The 18,587-nt window shown below is 34.2% G+C and overlaps 1 protein-coding gene across 2 annotated transcripts in view; it reads left to right on the top strand.

Moving 5' to 3' along the window:
* Positions 1 to 16,276, top strand: part of LOC126821084 (U3 small nucleolar RNA-associated protein 25 homolog) — a 35,266-nt gene extending 18,990 nt beyond the window's left edge. For both annotated transcript variants that reach the window (XM_050549394.1, XM_050549391.2), the window contains exons 6-22: positions 384 to 475; positions 1,602 to 1,694; positions 3,147 to 3,210; positions 4,133 to 4,185; positions 4,714 to 4,799; positions 5,961 to 6,023; positions 6,529 to 6,643; positions 7,787 to 7,865; positions 8,262 to 8,418; positions 9,206 to 9,299; positions 9,796 to 9,881; positions 10,266 to 10,348; positions 10,816 to 10,892; positions 11,894 to 11,965; positions 12,699 to 12,823; positions 13,598 to 13,696; positions 15,294 to 16,276. In XM_050549394.1, the coding sequence (XP_050405351.1) occupies positions 384 to 475; positions 1,602 to 1,694; positions 3,147 to 3,210; positions 4,133 to 4,185; positions 4,714 to 4,799; positions 5,961 to 6,023; positions 6,529 to 6,643; positions 7,787 to 7,865; positions 8,262 to 8,418; positions 9,206 to 9,299; positions 9,796 to 9,881; positions 10,266 to 10,348; positions 10,816 to 10,892; positions 11,894 to 11,965; positions 12,699 to 12,823; positions 13,598 to 13,696; positions 15,294 to 15,543 (1,688 nt within the window). In that variant the 3' untranslated portion in view covers positions 15,544 to 16,276. The remainder of the gene's footprint in view (positions 1 to 383; positions 476 to 1,601; positions 1,695 to 3,146; positions 3,211 to 4,132; positions 4,186 to 4,713; positions 4,800 to 5,960; positions 6,024 to 6,528; positions 6,644 to 7,786; positions 7,866 to 8,261; positions 8,419 to 9,205; positions 9,300 to 9,795; positions 9,882 to 10,265; positions 10,349 to 10,815; positions 10,893 to 11,893; positions 11,966 to 12,698; positions 12,824 to 13,597; positions 13,697 to 15,293) is intronic.
* Positions 16,277 to 18,587: the final 2,311 nt, after the last annotated feature.

Here is an 18,587-nt window from a genome sequence, read left to right as displayed (position 1 = left end):
AAGAAAATATGTCTATTATAATTTAAAGGTCACAAGAAAAGCTTCATAATATTTCTAAATAATGCAAGTAATTATTTCAACATATCCTTTCCTAAAGTAGAACACGTTCCTGATTGTCAATGTTACCTGCCACAGGTAAATTTCAATGTTAGCGATTTCCGCCAATAAACAAGCCACGACATAGTTTTAGTCCTTCTGCTCATAGAAATATAGACTAAAATATGAGCAGAAGGACTGAAATTACGTCACGGCTTATGGATAGGATATCGTAACATATGATAATTCGTTGCATTATTTAAAAAATTTATGAGTCTTTTTCGGTGACTTAATCATAAAAGATGTACCTGATTAAAAATAATAAATGATTTATTCTCAATATTCAGATCCATTTACAAATCAGTTTGATAAAGAAGTAGACGAGGACGCCATAAATAAAGTTAATTCTCGTAAAGATTGGACGAAACAACAAATCAAGGTATTTATATATATTGATAACAGTGTCATTTGAGGAATGAAATTAGATATCAATTCCCATTCCTTGATAGGCTTTCTTGTCAGAATTTTGTAATGTTAGGTGTGTGAGGTAATACACCTTGAATCCAGCATTCAGCCTACTCGGGAGATTTGGATGGCCGAATGGTTAGCATGTGCGTGCTGTATCATACGGTCTGTCATTGAGTCAACTGATGGGGTTTCGATTCTCCGGTTGTATGTGACAAGGAGTAGGGTCGCTTGTCCAACCTGGTGGGTTTTCTCCGGGTCCTCTGGTTTCCTCCCACGGCTAAATCAAGCTGGTTACATAATTACAAGCATGAATTATAATAAAGTCATTCCCTCTATCTTTTGATCCAGATGTTGTCCCTTGAACCTCAACGGTCTCTCCTCTCTTAGAATAGGCCTGGTGTCTACCCTAGAGCGCACATTCTATTAATTATATACTCTCAGATTCACAGCCATTAATTATTCCATTGGCTAATTATGATGTAATTAATCATGTGATTGGTCACTCATGCCAAATATGGAATGGTAACTTTCCTATCACATGTTTTTATACATAGAATTTATCCTTGACCTTAGATCCCTTTTCCTGTTATTCTCACCATATTTCGTAAACAATTTAATTTGTGTTTTAAACAAACTTATACCATAGCTAATATACTGATAATAGAGAATACAAATAAATACAAATGTGTTTATCAAATTATATCTCATGTCCTCTGGTGCACGTATATTCGTCGAATGCAATTTCACATAAATTATCAAATAGTATTACAATAAACAATGATTGAAAGTTGAGTGGATACTTAAGTCTGGGATTGCTTTGTGAACTAGAGGCCTGGGCCCTGTTTCTCAAAATCATAACTAAAGATAAAATCCAAGTTTTAGTAGATATTTCAATTTTGATTGACTAAGCACTAAAAACAATCTAATACTAATATTATCTAATCAAATTACTAAAATTTGGATTTTATCTTAGCTAAAATTTCGTGAAACAGGCCCCTGATTATAATATAGCGCACAGGATTTGACTTTGGCATGTTATACACAATGTACATTTGAGAGTATTTGTATAATTGATATATTTATTTTTAAATTTGTAGATACCAGGATTAGGTAAAGGTAATTTACAGTTTCCATGTCAACAACATTTACCACCAATGAACCATAGTGAAACTGATCTCTCAAAACTTTATGTATGTATATTTATTTTATGACTAGCTTGACGATAATCTCTTGTAGTATTTTGACAACAATCAAAATTTAACCTAACATATAAATTTGCAAAACTCATACAAAATTCACATAAGCATTCTTCAATGGGAAGTAACTCTGAAATTTGTAATCGAAACATTTTGTAGTTCGATGATCCCTGCGAATTTGAGTTAAAATCTTACAAGATCTGTAACTTGTAGAACATTCACAAGAAAAGTTGGAGATGGACACAGATAGTGACAATGTAACATCAACAATATCCACATTAAATGTGATCTTTAAAAACGTTATTTAAAAAGTAGACACTCAGATATCTTATACAATGTTATAAATAGGGCTGGGTAAAAATATTGATATAAATCGATAGTATCGATTGGACGGCCCAGAAAAGCACTATCGATAGCGGTGGATTACTATCGATTATCGCTCTTCGTCTATTTTTCTTGCGTCTGAAATGTCAATGTTTTCTTTCAGTTAATCATAATACACCGCTCACTTTAATTACTATCAAGTATCAATGTAACACATAACAAAATTGTGACTGCTTATTGAACAGCCGTTTTCATAAATTCACTCTCATTGAAACGTTACTTTAGTTTTGAAGGAATTATTGTTGAATATCGCTAAATCGGAGATACCCGGATGTGTAAATAAAGTTAGAGTTATTTCCCTTTGCAAGCTAATAATTATTTATACAATTTCTTCATTCGGAATCACGGCTGCACGATTTTAATAATAAACAACAACAATTTACTTATATATTATACGAATAATGGTTCTCTATTGGCACACAAAACGACACAGAATTGTCCACCATATTGATATTTTCGCGCGCACGTACGCAATGTTTTGAATCGGAACAAGTTCATTTTGGTCCCTTAACATAATTATTTACGATATTTCTTCATTCGGAACCATGGCTGCATTATTTTAATAATAAACAACATCAATTTACATATATAAACGTGATATAACAAGTTTTATTAATGTTTTCCAAATAAATCTCCTTAGACAGGAGCAAACGATCTTTCGCAACTTCGTATGGTTTTGAACTTACACTGTATCCAGTCTTGATGACGACCGTGAAAATAAGTTTGTTTTCGATACTATCGATTATCGACCGACATTTCATTGCCGATTATCGATAGTAAAAATCACTATCGATACCCAGCCCTTGTTATAAAGCCCAGATTTTTATGTTTAAAAATTTGATTGTATGTATATTTTAAAATACAGGGCGCTGTTTCTCGAAATATTAACTAAAGATAAAATCCAAATTTCAATTTTGATTGGCGGCTAAGCACTAAAATCAATCTAATATTATTCAATCAAATTACTAAAATTTGAATTTTATCTTGGTTAAAATTTCGTGAAACCACCCCCAGATTGTTTATAATCACGTAATCATACTCGATTCTTGTTGATTTTATCAGATAAAAGAAAAACTGCTGGAGAAAATACCAGAAACAAATGAAAAATTGTGCAATATTCAAACAGGTACAGAACAACGAAATTTCATTATCTGTTACAGTGATTTGAATATCACCACACTGCCATTGCAAGAATATCATAATTTTTGCATAAAAGGGATTGAGAGCTGGAATTGATTTGAGTTAAGAGAACAGTACTTCTAGCAATGTTTGAGAGAGCTATTAAAACAGACTATTGAAATAAGCAAAATAACTATTTGTTTAAATGTTTTATTAACAGAGATGTTATAAAGCCCTTGTACCTACCAGCACTCTGTTTTATTTTTGAAATTATAGAATATTTCATAGACTTTACCTACGGTATATTGTAGACCTATAGATTAAAATACTCAGTCAGTCCATGCATCGGCTGAGAAAGTTCATCAAGATTTTCCAACATGGTTTCCCTTTGTCAGTGGTGCAGGACGGAGGGCCCGACAAGGACAACTGTCTAGTTGTTAGGATGGCACAAAAAACTGAGGCCCTGTGTATACATTGGCATGCATGTTAGATCCCTTGGCAGTTGAATTCAATATAAGAGTAGGCCATAGTGCTGCTGCCCGGGTCCCTCGTTGCACAGCCAGTCACTGAAATATATGAAATTCAGCGCCTGATCTTTTCTTCCATATAAAACAAAACAGATGATCTAAAGGGAATGTTAACAATTATTTATTTTGAAGGTATATTTCTTTTTTTTCTAACATTTCAATGAAAATATTCATATTATAAAGATAGAATATATGATTCTGGGATCCAAAAACAAGCCAGAGCTATTTTTTGATCATCTGTTGAAGCAAACAAAGCAGATTATTATACTGTGTTAGTTTCTAAATAACTTTTTCATTGTCGTGGAGTTTAAACCCTTTTTAATTCCTACCTTTCACCTTTATTTCTGTAAAACAATAAAATACGAATAGTGAGATAGTGTTAAATTATTTTGTTTTTTTCAGAAGGATTATCCCCCTTACAACAAGGAATATTTAATGTGTTGAATGATTACCAGGTAGATGGATTACTGTGCCAATATCTATTTTCCGTATTTATTGTCCCCTGCCTTTCGAAAAAAGCAGGGGACTATTAAAATGGGTTCGTCCGTCTGTCTGTCTGTCCCACTTTTTGGGACACAATAACTCTCCTTCTAATTGAGCTAGTATTTTTAACAAAAATAAGCATTGAGAATTCTGATATTAATTGGTTTTAAAGACCAATAAGATGGCAGCATGAAATCATTAAATAATAATGTAAACTTTTGTGATCAGTAACTAACAGTTCCTCAAGCGCTATCATCTTGTTGTTCTTAGGGGTGACGCTCTTCAAAAAAAAGCCTTTAATTCTGCCAATGTAAGTACGATTGACATGAAAACTGACACAACTGTGCATCTATTGGTGGACTTAGATTTTTTATATGATGTCACAATGCCAAAATGGTCCTGATCCATGTAATACTATCGTACTTGTTTGATAATATTTTGACTAATATGCTGTTTTGTATGGCAGTTTTATATAACAGATGTGATTTTATTGATTTCAGGATTTATATTATACAGAAAGATCACATCATAATCAGGAAGAAATCCGACTCTCCTATTGTTTACATGCCTTAAATCATGTTGTCAAGTACGTTATAAAATTATAAGTTACTGAAACACCATACTTTGTGTACTAATTGATAAATACACTAAATTTAACTCACAATTGACAACTCCTTTTAAAATCCGTTTCAACTAAAATCTTTCTAATCCATTTAATTCATGGGATAATATTGAGCTCGGAACGATTATACACAGGTCACAATACTATTGAATACAATTCAATAGTGGCTAAGTAGGTAAGACGCTGGCTCGCTAGCCTGGAGGTTGGATGTTCGATCCCTGCATTGGCCGAGAAAGTTCATCCAGATATTCCAGCGTGGTTTCCCCTTGTCAGTGGTGCAAGACTGAGGACCTGACAAGGACAGCTGTCTAGTCGTTCGGATGGGACGGAAAACCGAGATCCTGTGTACACATTGGCATGCACGTAAAAGATCCCTTGGCAGTTGGAATTCGATATAAGAGTAGGCTGTAGTGCCACTGCCCGGGCAAAATTTCCCTCATAGCACACTGTATGGCGTATGCCCTTCTTCATTAGCCCAGTTTGGGAGCAAAACAGTAAGACGTTAAACCCCATTTCATTTCATTTCATTTTATTTCATTTCATTTCATTTTGGATGATCCGGCACTGCATGGGTTGTGTCTATAACCCCAAAACAGAAAGTGGTAGGCCAGCGCCACCTAGCTCATGTTACTCCCCGTTCCAAGCAACCCCTATACACCAAATTTCAGCCTTGGGACAGCCCTAGTGTCCACCAACCCTGAACAAACAAACAAACAAATATTATTACAGATTTTGTGTTTTTAATACCTGAATCTTGTACATCATAAGTCTCTAACTCCGAAACCGGAAGTGGTAGGCCAACGCCACCTAGTCCATGTTACTCCCTGGTCCGAGCTACCCCTATACACCAAATTTCAGCCTCAGGACAGCCTTAGTGTAGCCGCAAACCCGGAACAGACAAACAAATGACAGTCACAAATATTTGTAAACATTACTGAGTGACATTTTAACTTCAGTAGGCCTAACTGTATGTCATAGAAATGTGTCCAGTTTTTGACTAGTATTTTGTAGTTTTTATCAAGCAATGATCAAACAGTAATTGTATTCTATAGAATTGTAACCTGTGTTTTTCCAGTTCAATTACTAAATGACATTGAAAAAACTGAAATGTTTATTTTATTTCAGATCTAGAAATCGTGTTATAGGTAATAATACTAAACTCAAAGATAAAAAAGCTTCAGTAGATGAGTAAGTATACAGGATTTCTTTTATGTGGGTACATTTAAGTTCTCTTTGTTACTGGGGGTTGGATGGCCGAATGGTTAGCGTGTGCACGCTGTATCATAAGGTCTGTTATTGAGTCAACTGGCATGGTTTCGATTCCCTGGTTGTACGTGACAAGGAGTAGAGGTGCCTGTCTAACCTCATGAGCTTTCTCTGGGTCTTCCGGTTTCCTCTCACCGCTAAAGACCCCTATCTGCAAGGAAATTATTGAAATAAAATTGAACCATATGTTAGAATCTCTCTCTCTCTCTCTCTCTCTCTCTCTCTCTCTCTCTCTCTCTCTCTCTGGGCATTAGTGAACATTAACCTTGATACTAGAATACAACAGAGCTGCAAACAATTTTAGAAAGTTAGAATGAAAAGACATTTATTCAGGATTCAGAAACCTTTATGTGGTTGTTTGTCCTGTCGATGTCTCTTTCTAGGATTGTTGTATTATCTGATAATTCTCATTGGATGTTTTTTCCAGTGATTATCGGGATCAAGGACTAACCAGACCTAAGGTATTAATTATGGTACCATTTAGAGAATCAGCGTATAAAATTGTGGAAATATTTATAAGTCTGATATCACGTGGAAAAAAGGTAAGGTTAAAGTTGAAACTTTGTAAGTCAGTATTTTTGTTTACATCTGTTTGGGGAATGACAATGTCCGGTGTTACAGGGAAAATCTGAAAATTATATCTTACATTCTTTTATTCCCTCAAACTCTTGAATATATTATTAGCATGACAGATACTTCATTTACCAATGGCTTAACTAATCTCTTTCCATCTTTCAATTTCAAACACTTATCTTAAAGGGCATTATATACGACTTAGATAAAGAGATGGCCATTGTCGCTATAGTATTTAAAAAATAGATAATGCAAAATGAATATATAGAAAATATCATTCAAATTACTTTATTTTGAGAGAAGTTATCAATGGTTGTAGTTTTGACAAGATTTGTGCATTAATCGTAACCACCATACTGGTCATCCGAGTCTTAGCCTCGCTTCTCCATTTTTGAATTAAATCATTAAATGGCTGAACTGTTCTACTCTACTTAAAGGACAATATTGTCAGTCATTATCACATATGTGATAGAACTGGTTAATAAACTAGATGTGTAATAAAGGTTTCAACAATTGGAAGTGATGAACGCAAAAGGAAATTACAAGTTATCCCTCTGTATAACTGACTGAAATGACGAGTGATAACAGATACATTTTCCAATTTCTGCTCACTAATAAATCCTTCGAAGACCAAAAGTTGTTGTGTGAGATTGTGAGAGGATATCTGCAAAGAAAGATCTGCAGTGGGCAAATTTAGCTTTTGAATAATTCCTCTTAAAGTAGCTGATTGTCATGTGCATTTTTGAGACAATATTTAATTTTCCATGGCTTAATCCATGCTAAAATTCGATTATGAAAGCAAAACTAACATATCAACTGTAAATAATCTCCCAGCTTGGATTCAATTGGATTAAGAAGAGACCCATCAAAAAATTTCTGCAGTAATCATATATTATCTACCATCGATGAAAAATGTTAAATTTTCAATTCATTCTATCTTTGCCAATACTGAACAGAAATAAAATGCTCCGACTGGGCTGATGAAGATGGGCATGTGCCATATAGTGTATTATGAGGGAAAATTTGCCTGTTTAAATATTCACGTCTGACTTATTAAATTTCTGTTGCTATGACTGAATAATGATGGAGGTTATATATGAATATTATTACAGGCTAAAATGATGAATAGAAAACGATTTGTACAGGAATATCATGATGAAGATGAGGAGGATACGAAGAAAGTTAAACCTGGTCAGTTCCATCTTTAAATTAAACATGAAATTAATCAACAAATTGAATGCGTATATAACCATGTATGCATTTTATTTGACATCCTGTATCTTGTAGATTCAGGTGACTGAAAGAAAGTGTTATCAAAGCTCTTCTTTCATATTATCGCTTGGCCTTTGGACACCTTATTCGAACAACCTCCCATTCAGTGTTTTTCACTGGTCATGTGATGCATGGTTAACCACAACTTTATGTGTTTTGATTTTGAATAAAAAATAATAATAATTATGTACTTCCTTTAAAACTGTATCTTCCCTGTGTTTTGATTTGAACAACAAAATAAAAAATTTAAAACATTTTAGAACTGGGTTGGACCCCAGAATTGTGATATGACTATGTCTTCATGTTATATTTCAGAGGATTTTGATGCATTGTTTGCTGGTAATATTGATGATCATTTTAGATTTGGTGTTCAAGTTTGTAAATCTGTGATTAAACTGTATTCACATTTCTACCTGTCAGATTTAATTATAGCATCACCATTGGGTTTACGTACTATTATAGGAGCTGAAGGGTATGTTATGTTCATTTCTAAAGAACAATTCTAACATTTGTTTAGATCTTATTTTTATCAGTTCAATCAATATAGATCAGTACTTGCTTATCTAGTTCTGCCAGTGGATCCTTCTGGACATTTTACAAATCTGTGAGGACCCCCCCCCCCCCCATCTGCATTTACTCAGTTCAGGTGCACCAATTTAGACATTCCAGTTGTAATTCCAAGACGAGTAGGTGGAAATGCTGTCTGGGCCAAATTATGCACCCTGCATTGTGCAGATGACTTATTAATTGAAAATTACCAGATGTTATTCTAATAATGACTAAAGTATTGTGTTGACGAGGCATTAAGCCACATTCTATTCCATACGGCCGCACCTTGTGTCAGGAGCACCGGGTTGGCATGGCTATGGGTGTAAATGCACCACTGCCATCAAAAGCATGGGCCAATTGCCCCACTGCCCTTACTTTTTTCTTGACTGTCCTTTTTCATACACCAGCTTTAACTCTTCACTGATTTTACGTTCCGGCACCCCTGCCTCATTTGCCAAACATAAGTAAATTATTTGTGTGTGAAATAGCTTGATTTAAAGTCCTCTTCCACCAAAGTGATATCGCAGACTAGTAAATTATTCGATTTGAAGTGAAGAATAAAACTGGTAAAGGTAGGCCAAACACCAACAAGACAGATCACAGACATTGTAAGTCATGAGAGTAGTTTGTAATTATATAAGTAGAATGTTAAACCACCATTTCCTATCATTACCTATTGGTAATTATATATATGTTGTTATATTATACAGTGAGAAAGGTGATCATGATTTTCTATCATCTATAGAATTATTGATACTCGATCAAACTGATGTTTTTCTTATGCAGAACTGGGATCATTTAACAGTAAGTTAACTTCATGAAATACTCCAGTATTAAAGCTATATTCAAATAATACAGTTATACTCCAATATGACAACTATATTCCAATATGACAACTATATTCCAATTTGACAACTATATTCCAATATGACAACTATATTCCAATATGACAACTATATTCCAATATGACAACTATATTCCAATATGACAACTATATTCCAGTATGACACCTATATTCCAGTATGACACCTATATTCCAATGACAACTATATTCCAGTATGACACCTATATTCCAATATAACAGTCATATTTCAATTATGTTAAAATATAATTCTTGCACTAATAAATTTAGAATCTGTTTTTGTGAATGATATAGGAAAATATACATTTATTATACAGTTAAATGGTATAATTCTTATTTTTTAGGAAGTCAGTGTAAATAGTTTGAGGTGGTCTAGACAACAGTAGTTTCGGCCAAACCAGTTTCAAACAAATTGTAATAATTTCTTTTTTTTTTCAGCAAATTATAAACAAAATGCATCAACAACCTAAGACAGGCCATGGTGTAGATTTTTCACGGGTTAGAATGTGGACTTTAGAAGGATGGTGAGCAATTTAACGATTATGTAATGGATAGCAATGGTTTTGTTATGGTTGACAATGGTTGTGATATGGGGTGGAATGGGTGTGCTATTTGTGGCAGCAGTTGTGTTATGGGCAACAATGGTTATATCAAGGACGACAATGGTTATGTTATGGGCCGGAATGGTTGTGTTATGAACTGGAATGGTTATGTTATGGGTGGCAACGATTATGTTTTGGGTGGCAACAGTTATGTTATGGGGTGGAATGGTTATATTATGGATATATGGTTATGTTATGTGTCATAATGGTTTTGTTAGCTGACAGATACCTTAAAAGTGATGTTTGTGGAACTAGATCTTTCTTGCTGGTGAATTTAAATGTTATACATGAACTTGTTTATTTCAGGTCTAAATATTATCGACAGACAGCCATATTTAGTTCAATATCTTCTCCTGAAATCACAGCACTGTTTAATAAACATTGTCACAGTATCTTTTTATTATATTATATCTAGTTTGATATATTAATTATTTAAAACTTTATATACAAATGTATATAATATTCATGTTTTAATTCATGAAAGGCAAACTTGGTTTGTTCCGGGGGCTGTGGTATTTGAGTGGTCAGGGGGCTGGACTTCGGACTAGAATATCCCTGGGTTTGAATCGCAGTGTGTGCTGAAGAGTACCATCTGGAATTCTCAAACCCAACCTTCACTTGTCAGGGGTGAGGTCTGTGGGGCTGACAAGTAAAGTGTGCTTATTGTAGTCATTTTGGATGTCTCCTCAGATACCATTAGGAGAAACAATTGTGTTCTACCTGTGTGAGGTGGGTAGATGTCAGTTAAACCACATTTTATTATAGAAGTTTGTTTTCTGTAGAGAAGATGTATCAATATGTTCAATGATAATTAGAGATGAATATAATAAACCAATATATCTTTAACCAGTCTAAGATTATCGTGGTAAAATACAGATAGTTAGAAAACCGAGTAGTGGTACAATTTGTCAGATTGTTACACAACTTCCACAGGTAAATATATCATTTTATACATACCATATTTTACAATTATTTCTGATTAATGTTTTTTTAGAAATTGAAGAATTGTTCACTGATCTGGAAGAAAAGGGTGATCTTTTTGGATCAGTCCCTGGTTTCACAAAGCATTCTCAAACTTTAGTTAAGAATTTACTCAACTTTCAATCACTGTTTATGTGAAATATCTTTGATCCAGAAACACAAAACTTTGCACATGGTTTCTTATGGATGTATTTGATATATTAAAACAACAAATGTTTTATGAAGGGCTGTATTTTAGTTAAAATAAGGCAAACAATTTTGAGTAGGGGGGAGGTCATATAGGCTATGCCTGTTCCTCAATCCCTTTCAATTTCTGAATAAAATATTGTTTAAAAAAAACAATTCTGGGTAAATTCTTCAGCCTGAGAATGTTTTGTGAAACAGGGTTCTGGGCTTTTGTTTTCTGTCTTGACTGACTAGCAGTGAAATTGACTGGCTCTAGAGAATACCTGTCAATCAATTTACATGTCATAAAATTAGAACTTCAAAGAATTTAACCTTAAAAAGTATTGTCATTTTCTTTGGAAATAATTTCTTGATAATCCAAGTTGTAAAGAAATGTCAAAAATGACCTTCTGAGAAAAATTTGAAATGAAATGAAATGAAATGGGGTTTAACGTCCTACTGTTCTGCTCTTAACCTGGGCTAATGAAGACGGGCATACGCCATACAGTGTGCTATGAGGGAAATTTTGCCTGGGCAGTGGCGCTACGGCCTACTATTATATCGAATTCCAACTCCCAAGGGATCTTTTACATGCAAGCCAATGTGTACACGGGACCTCGGTTTTTCGTCCTATCCAAACGACTATACAGCTGAAATGAATGCCATGGAGATTCCTGTGTAAAATAAGGAACCAGCTTAGGTCTGCAGCAGAATACCACTTTAAAAAACCTGATGACCATTTATTTCAATTTATTTAATTATATATTTTGTATTCTGTTTATTTTCAGACATTCCATCGTTTTAGTTGTAAAAACTTCAGTGAAATTTGTGAGGACAGATTCCATTTCTTTGTCAAAAAGGTTGGTTGATTTATCTTTAAATTTAAAAGTCAACTGTAATGATTTGAAAAGCTTAATTCTTGATTTTAAAATACTTTTAACGTAATGTGTCCACAAAAACATTTCGAGAAATTTCAGCTTACGTTTTTATACAAATAGTGTCAACCAGTGTAAAAAAAACTTTTATAATAAGTCTAGGAGCCTTTGTTTTATTGCTAACCTTAATTATAGAGGGGCCTCATTTAGTGACACCATCAATACTACAAGATCTTTCAATAAGCTTGAAAAATGCCTATGTTTTTAGTAAATCTGTGAGATTTGTTAACTTTCTGTGTCAAAATTATATTATTGTTTGTTTCTACTCTTTCCAATTAACTATAATGTCATAGTTCTGAAAGGTGTTCAGTCTCAAAAATTGTCGGATTTAGTTTTTGATATGAGAGAAAAACCCTATTCCAGTTAGGATATCAAGATTTTTAAAAGCAATTTTTCTGTGGAAGTTACGACCTTACAATTTTGAAATTTTGCATAGAGAAGCCCCCAAAGTGATTAGTGATCCTGTGCAAAAAATGCTATTTTGGGTCATAAGTGGCACTTAAACCTTTTAGAACTATGGCATCGTAAAATAATTGCTGGCTTTGGTTTTATTAGGAACATAACAAACACAATCGTCAGCTTTAATTTGGTCTTTGATTTCTAATCTTAAATACAGAAGTATGGAATGAGAAATATAAGAAAGTATGATTATTTTTAGATATTACCAGATATACAGGACCATATGAAGAATCATACTATGGTATTTATACCATCATATTTTGATTTTGTAAGAATCAGAAATTATTTTGCTAAAGAAGAGATGAATTTTGTACAAATGAACGAGTGAGTAAAGTTATATTTTTCTTGAATATCCTGCCTGAAAATAAACTTATAAATGTACGGGTTTTGGTGCATAAAGCTGTGTGTACGGACCTGCTGCCAATGAGAACATTTTTGTTTTTTTTGTCCTATCCAAAAATGGTTGTATGTGATCGGGAGTAGAGGCACCTGTCCAACCTCGTGGGTTTTCTCTGGCTCATGAAGTTTCCTCCCACTGCTAAAGATCCCTACGCACAAGCGAATTATTAAAATAAAATTGAACTGTATGTAAGTCCCGAAATGTCATAGTTTGTGTCAAGTTGACGTTAAACCCCATCTCTCTCTCTCCCCTATCTATATAATATCCGGGGGGTTGGATGGCCGATTGGTTAGCGTGTGTGCACTGTATCATAAGGTCTGTCATTGAGTCAACTGGCAGGGTTTCGAATATCCGGTTGTACGTGACATATAGTTAGGTTGCCTGACCAACCTCGTGGGTTTTCTCTGTGTCCTCCGGTTGCCTCCCACTGCTAAAGACCCCTACGCACAAGCGAATTATTGAAATGAAATTGAATAATATGTTAGTCCCGAAATGACCTAGTTTGTGTCAAGTGGACGATTAATCCCATTTCTCTCTCTATATATATATATAAATTCTATTTTAAAAACTTGTATACCATATTAAACATCTGTATAATTTCTATTTTAAAAACTTATTATTAAATATCTATATAAATTCTATTTTAAAAACATGTTTACCTTTGTATATTAAATATGTATATAATTTGTATATTTCAGGTATGTAAAAGATCAGAAGGTATCAAAATATAGATGGTTATTTTTTGTGGGAAAAGTTCCATTTATGTTATACACAGAAAGACTGCATTTTTATCGACGGTAAAGTATATTACACTTATAAACAATTACTGATACTGTCTTGATGTAGATATTGTATGGTTTTTATGGCTGATAGGTTTTATTGATTTGAAATAGAGAGGCAGAAACGGATATGTTAGTCAAAAGAATGGCAATGCTGCTGTCGATGCTAAAGTAATTTTGTGTTTCTAATACACATGAAGAAAAGTAAAAAGTTCATATTGGTTTTACCGGTACTCTCAAAATCAAACTCAGATATAAAAAACAAGTGCAATCGTTCTATGGACCAGGAACTGACCATGTTATTGGATGAAATTCAAAAATCTAATTCACCAAATGGATGCAGAATTCTTCAAAGAACAAGCATGCCTTAGGTTTTTTTTTGAAGAGTGTCACCCCAAGAACCAGAACAAGAACAAGACGAGTAGAGATTAGCGATCACTTCCTGGTCTAAAAAAAACTATTAATAAAGTTTTTACAAATTAGAATTTCATATCCTTAAATGACATTTGGAAGTAGAGGTATAACATTAACAGAAAAAAAAACAACTTTATGGACTTACTATTGATCTAAATTTATTTTATGCTACATTTCAATACTCTTACAGATATATTGATAAACTAAGAAGTGTAGTTAATCCATAAAGTTGTGTTTTTTTCTTAATACATGTAGTAGAATTTCTCGATAAACTTTTCTTCATTTCCAGCATTACTTGAATATTTAAGATATCGATCTATCAAAGTACATTAACATTAGATGCCCCCTGCCCCCACTCATACGAAACATCAAGAGTTAGATCAATTAACTAGTTATGTCATGGTGATAATAATAATAACGATAATACAACTAAAAATATTTAATGAATTAATTTATTTATTGATGAGTTATCTTTCCTTTATTCTTAATAGTAAATATAGGATGAGATCAGCTTAATTAAAGATGCATTATGTAAGATTTAGATAAAGAGCTAGTCATTCTTGCTATAATAGTTTAAAGATGATAATGCAAAATGAATATATTGAAAATTTCTGTTAAATTACTTTATTCAGAGCAAAGTTAAGAGTGAATGTCTCAATGATAATTTACATAAATTAAATGAAATGGAGTTTAACGACCTGCTGGTCTGCTCAGACAGGCATACACCATACAGTGTGATATGAGGGAAATTTTGCCTGGACAGTGGCCCTATGGCCTACTCTTATATCGAATTCCAACTGCCAAGGGATCTTTTACGTGCACGCAAATGTGTATACAGGACCTCGCTTTTTTGTCCCCTGCGAACAACTATACATTGTCCCTTGTCAGACTTTCTGTCCTGCACCACTGCCAAGGGGAAACCCGCCGGAAAATTCAAATTAACTTTCTCGGCCGAAGCAGGGATCAAACAGGGACCTCCAGGTCTTACTCACTGAGCCTCCGTGGCTCCATTTATAAAACATTAGAAACCAGAAAAAAAAACTCCAATAGGCAGATTTAGATCTTTAAATATGAGATAACATCATCACAATTCAGCACTTTAACATAAATCAAAGAGGTTATTCTCTTTGAAATATTTTTTTAATGAATGAATTTATTTGATGAGGAATTATCTGTTTATTTATATTAATTATCTTTACAGGTATAAAATTCGAGGAATTCATCATATTGTGTTTTACGAATTACCACACTATCCCCATTACTACAGCGAAGTCTGTAATATGTTAAAGGACCCAAAGAGAAATTTAGATCACATAGAATTAAGCTGTACCGTTCTGTATTCTAAATATGATGCCCAGAAACTGTCGGAAATAGTTGGTGCTAATAGGACTTCGGTTATGATCAACTCAGATAAAACTGTTCATATGTTTGTTACTGGCGAAAATAGCTGATGATGAAATTGATTTACTGAAATGTGTTGCGTCGGCAATGGCTGATTTATGTCTTGGCTAATGGACGCAGTGTTGCGAGAGGACTCCTGCTTCAAACACACTTCACCAGTCTTAACAGGCCAATGAATGCTTATTGATTGCCTAGTCATTTGGATGGGATGGAAAACCTAGGTCAACCCATGTACACTTTTGATTGAATATAAAAAAGCCCTTGACAGTTGGAAATCGAAGAAGGGAAGATCGAAACACCATTATCAAGGTGACATTCTCGCATTGCATAATTAACCTCATAGAAAGTTTTCTCTCAAAACCCAATTCCATACACACATACTCTTAAAGGATGAGGGGGATTGGGTGGCCGAATGGTTGAAGGGGTGCACACTAGACCATAAGATCTGTCATTCAGAGAAGTGGCATGGTTTTGATTCCCCTGTTGGGTCGCCTGTCCAACCTCCTGGGTTTTCTCTGTGTCCTCCTGTTGTCTCTAAATATATCCAAAATACGAACAAACGAATTATAGAAATAAAATTGAATCATAATGACCTAGTTTGAGTGGATGCTAAACCCCACTTTTAAAGGATGAAAGATTTGCCATAAGATCTCTTGTTTATACTTAACACCAGGCCAGCTAAAATTTAAATCTAAACTAAAATGATTGAGAATAATTGATAATATGTTTATTATAATGTTATCTTCTGTTAATTTAGAAAATAAAAATTGTACTCAAATATAAGTATTTATTTTATGATCAGTAGTGGAATACAGCGTTTTATCAGTGAAATGGGGATCACGTGGCTAAGTGGGTAAGACGCTAGCTCGCTAGCCTGGAGGCCGGGTGTTCGATCCCTGCATTGGCCGAGAAAGTTCATCCAGATTTTCCGGCGTGGTTCTCCCTTGGCAGTTGGAATTCGATATAAGAGTAGGCCGGAGTGCCGCTGTCCGGGCAAAATTTCCCTCATAGCACACTGTATGGCGTATGCCTGTCTTCATTAGCCCAGGTTAGGAGCAGAACAGTAGGACGTTAAACCCCATTTCATTTCATTTCATTTATCAGTGAAATAAAAGTGTTATTCCACTGGCTAAAGTAGTCCATGTTGTTTTTACCTAAAATGATTGTAAAATCATAAAATAAATAGAACATTTGTCGTTTTGTCGTGAATAACATATTTTATTTCATCTCTAAGCAAGAAAACGTTTATATTTTCACTCATGCTACACATTCGTGAAAATATAAGTTTTCTTGCTTCTCGATGAAATAAAATATGTTATTCACTCTAAAACGACAAATATCCTCTATATCTTCTGTTAATTAACCCAGAAAGTATAAAAGTACTGCTTTACTAAAGAAAGTTCTCTCTAGTCGTTTTGTATGGTACAAGATAGGACATTGTATCAAGAGGTTTGGATCTAATCTCCCTTTGATTTGACTGTTACATGACCATTACTATGGTAATAATCTAGTTTCTTTTCCCTATTTTAAGGGCATTTTCAATCTGATTAAAACACAGATCCTATTTCGTTTCGTTTTTAATAGTTCAAAATTTTGTTTTACTTGTCTTTACTACACCAGTAGAGGCCATCGAAAGTTTAAAAAAAAACGAAACCAAATATAGATCTGTATTTTAGTCAGATTGGGGCATTTTAGATCAGGAAGAAAAATAGATTATCGAAAGATTTTATGAATTTTGTATATACTGATGTTTTCTGTTATGTTTATATCTTTGTATCCTATTTAGGTTATCAATTTCAACATACATTATACAAGAGCTAAATCTACCCATTACAGGTCTTTCTTTAGGCCTGAAATTGTATCTAAATTATTAATTAGACCCTAATTAACACATCCAGACCATAATCAACTCTCGATGGCATTGCTAGCCTGCGATATTTACTGGATTAGAACCCAGTCTCCTGCTTCTGGTTAAATCAAAAAATGGATAATCAAGACTATGTTTTTTATCGTACTGACTTTAATGATGATCGAGGCTAGGCCCAAAATTCAATCAGTTCAGGGTGGATCAATTTGACTGAAATTTTTAGCAAATTCCCTTTACATTATCTATTTTTTAACTATTATAGTGAGAACTACCAGCTCTTTATCTAATCTCCCATAATGTATCTTTAAGGCAATTTATTTAAACCCCACCACCATACTTCTTTTATCTGTGTATTTGTATTTACTTGCTATGTATATATTGTTTGTGTGTCAGGAGCCACGGTGGCTAGGTGAGTAAGAAGCTGGCTGCTAGCCTGGAGGTCGCGGGTTCAATCCCACAAAATTTCCTTCATCACACTGCATGGCATAAGGCCGTCTTCATTAGCCCAATGAGAGCAGAACAGTAGGACGTTAAACCCCATTTCATTTCATAGCTGATGAGTCAGTAGACTTAAAGAAAAAAAGAATTTGGACGAGGAATAGGACTATCCTGTGTGTTCCCTCCCACTGCTAAAGACACCTTGATCCCAGTAAATGAAATTTAGTCCCGAAATAACCAAGTTTTTACTTGAGTGGACTTTAACTAAACCCATTTTTTTTCTCTGGGCCCATTGTTGGATAAATAAAGAGTCCCGAGTGTTCGCTTTATCAAGACATCTAATACCACAAGAGTGCAAATATGTCTGATAAAAGGTCAGTATAGTAAAATATGCTATTGTTTAATCGGGGTTGGTCTCCGGATTAAGGAGAGTATTGACTGGGCTGCAGCCAGGACCCCTAAATAGTTGTAAAAAGATCTACCATACTGATATTCAATATGTGTGAGTGTGACTAACACCGACCAGCATATCCCCCCCACCCCTCTTACTGTTGATGCAAGGACTCAGAGACATTTTCAAATTAAGGAACTTCTGTTATTGGTTATACATGTATAATTATACTTATTGCCCTTAAAATCCCTTGGGTTAAACTTCCCTTATTTTTCAAAGCTGTAGGGAGTAACCCTTTGCACAAATAGTTTCAAATCACCCGAGGCTGTATCTGCACCTAATATTTGTGTGTACTCTTCAGGTAGTTTTGCCCGGTAAACGGCGTTTTCGCCTACTTT

The sequence above is a fragment of the Patella vulgata genome, chromosome 5 (assembly GCF_932274485.2).
Source record: "Patella vulgata chromosome 5, xgPatVulg1.2, whole genome shotgun sequence".
Classification (NCBI taxonomy): Eukaryota; Metazoa; Mollusca; class Gastropoda; family Patellidae; genus Patella; species Patella vulgata.
The sequence above is the reverse complement of the archived record's forward strand: the minus strand, read 5'-3'. Positions and strand labels throughout refer to the sequence as shown.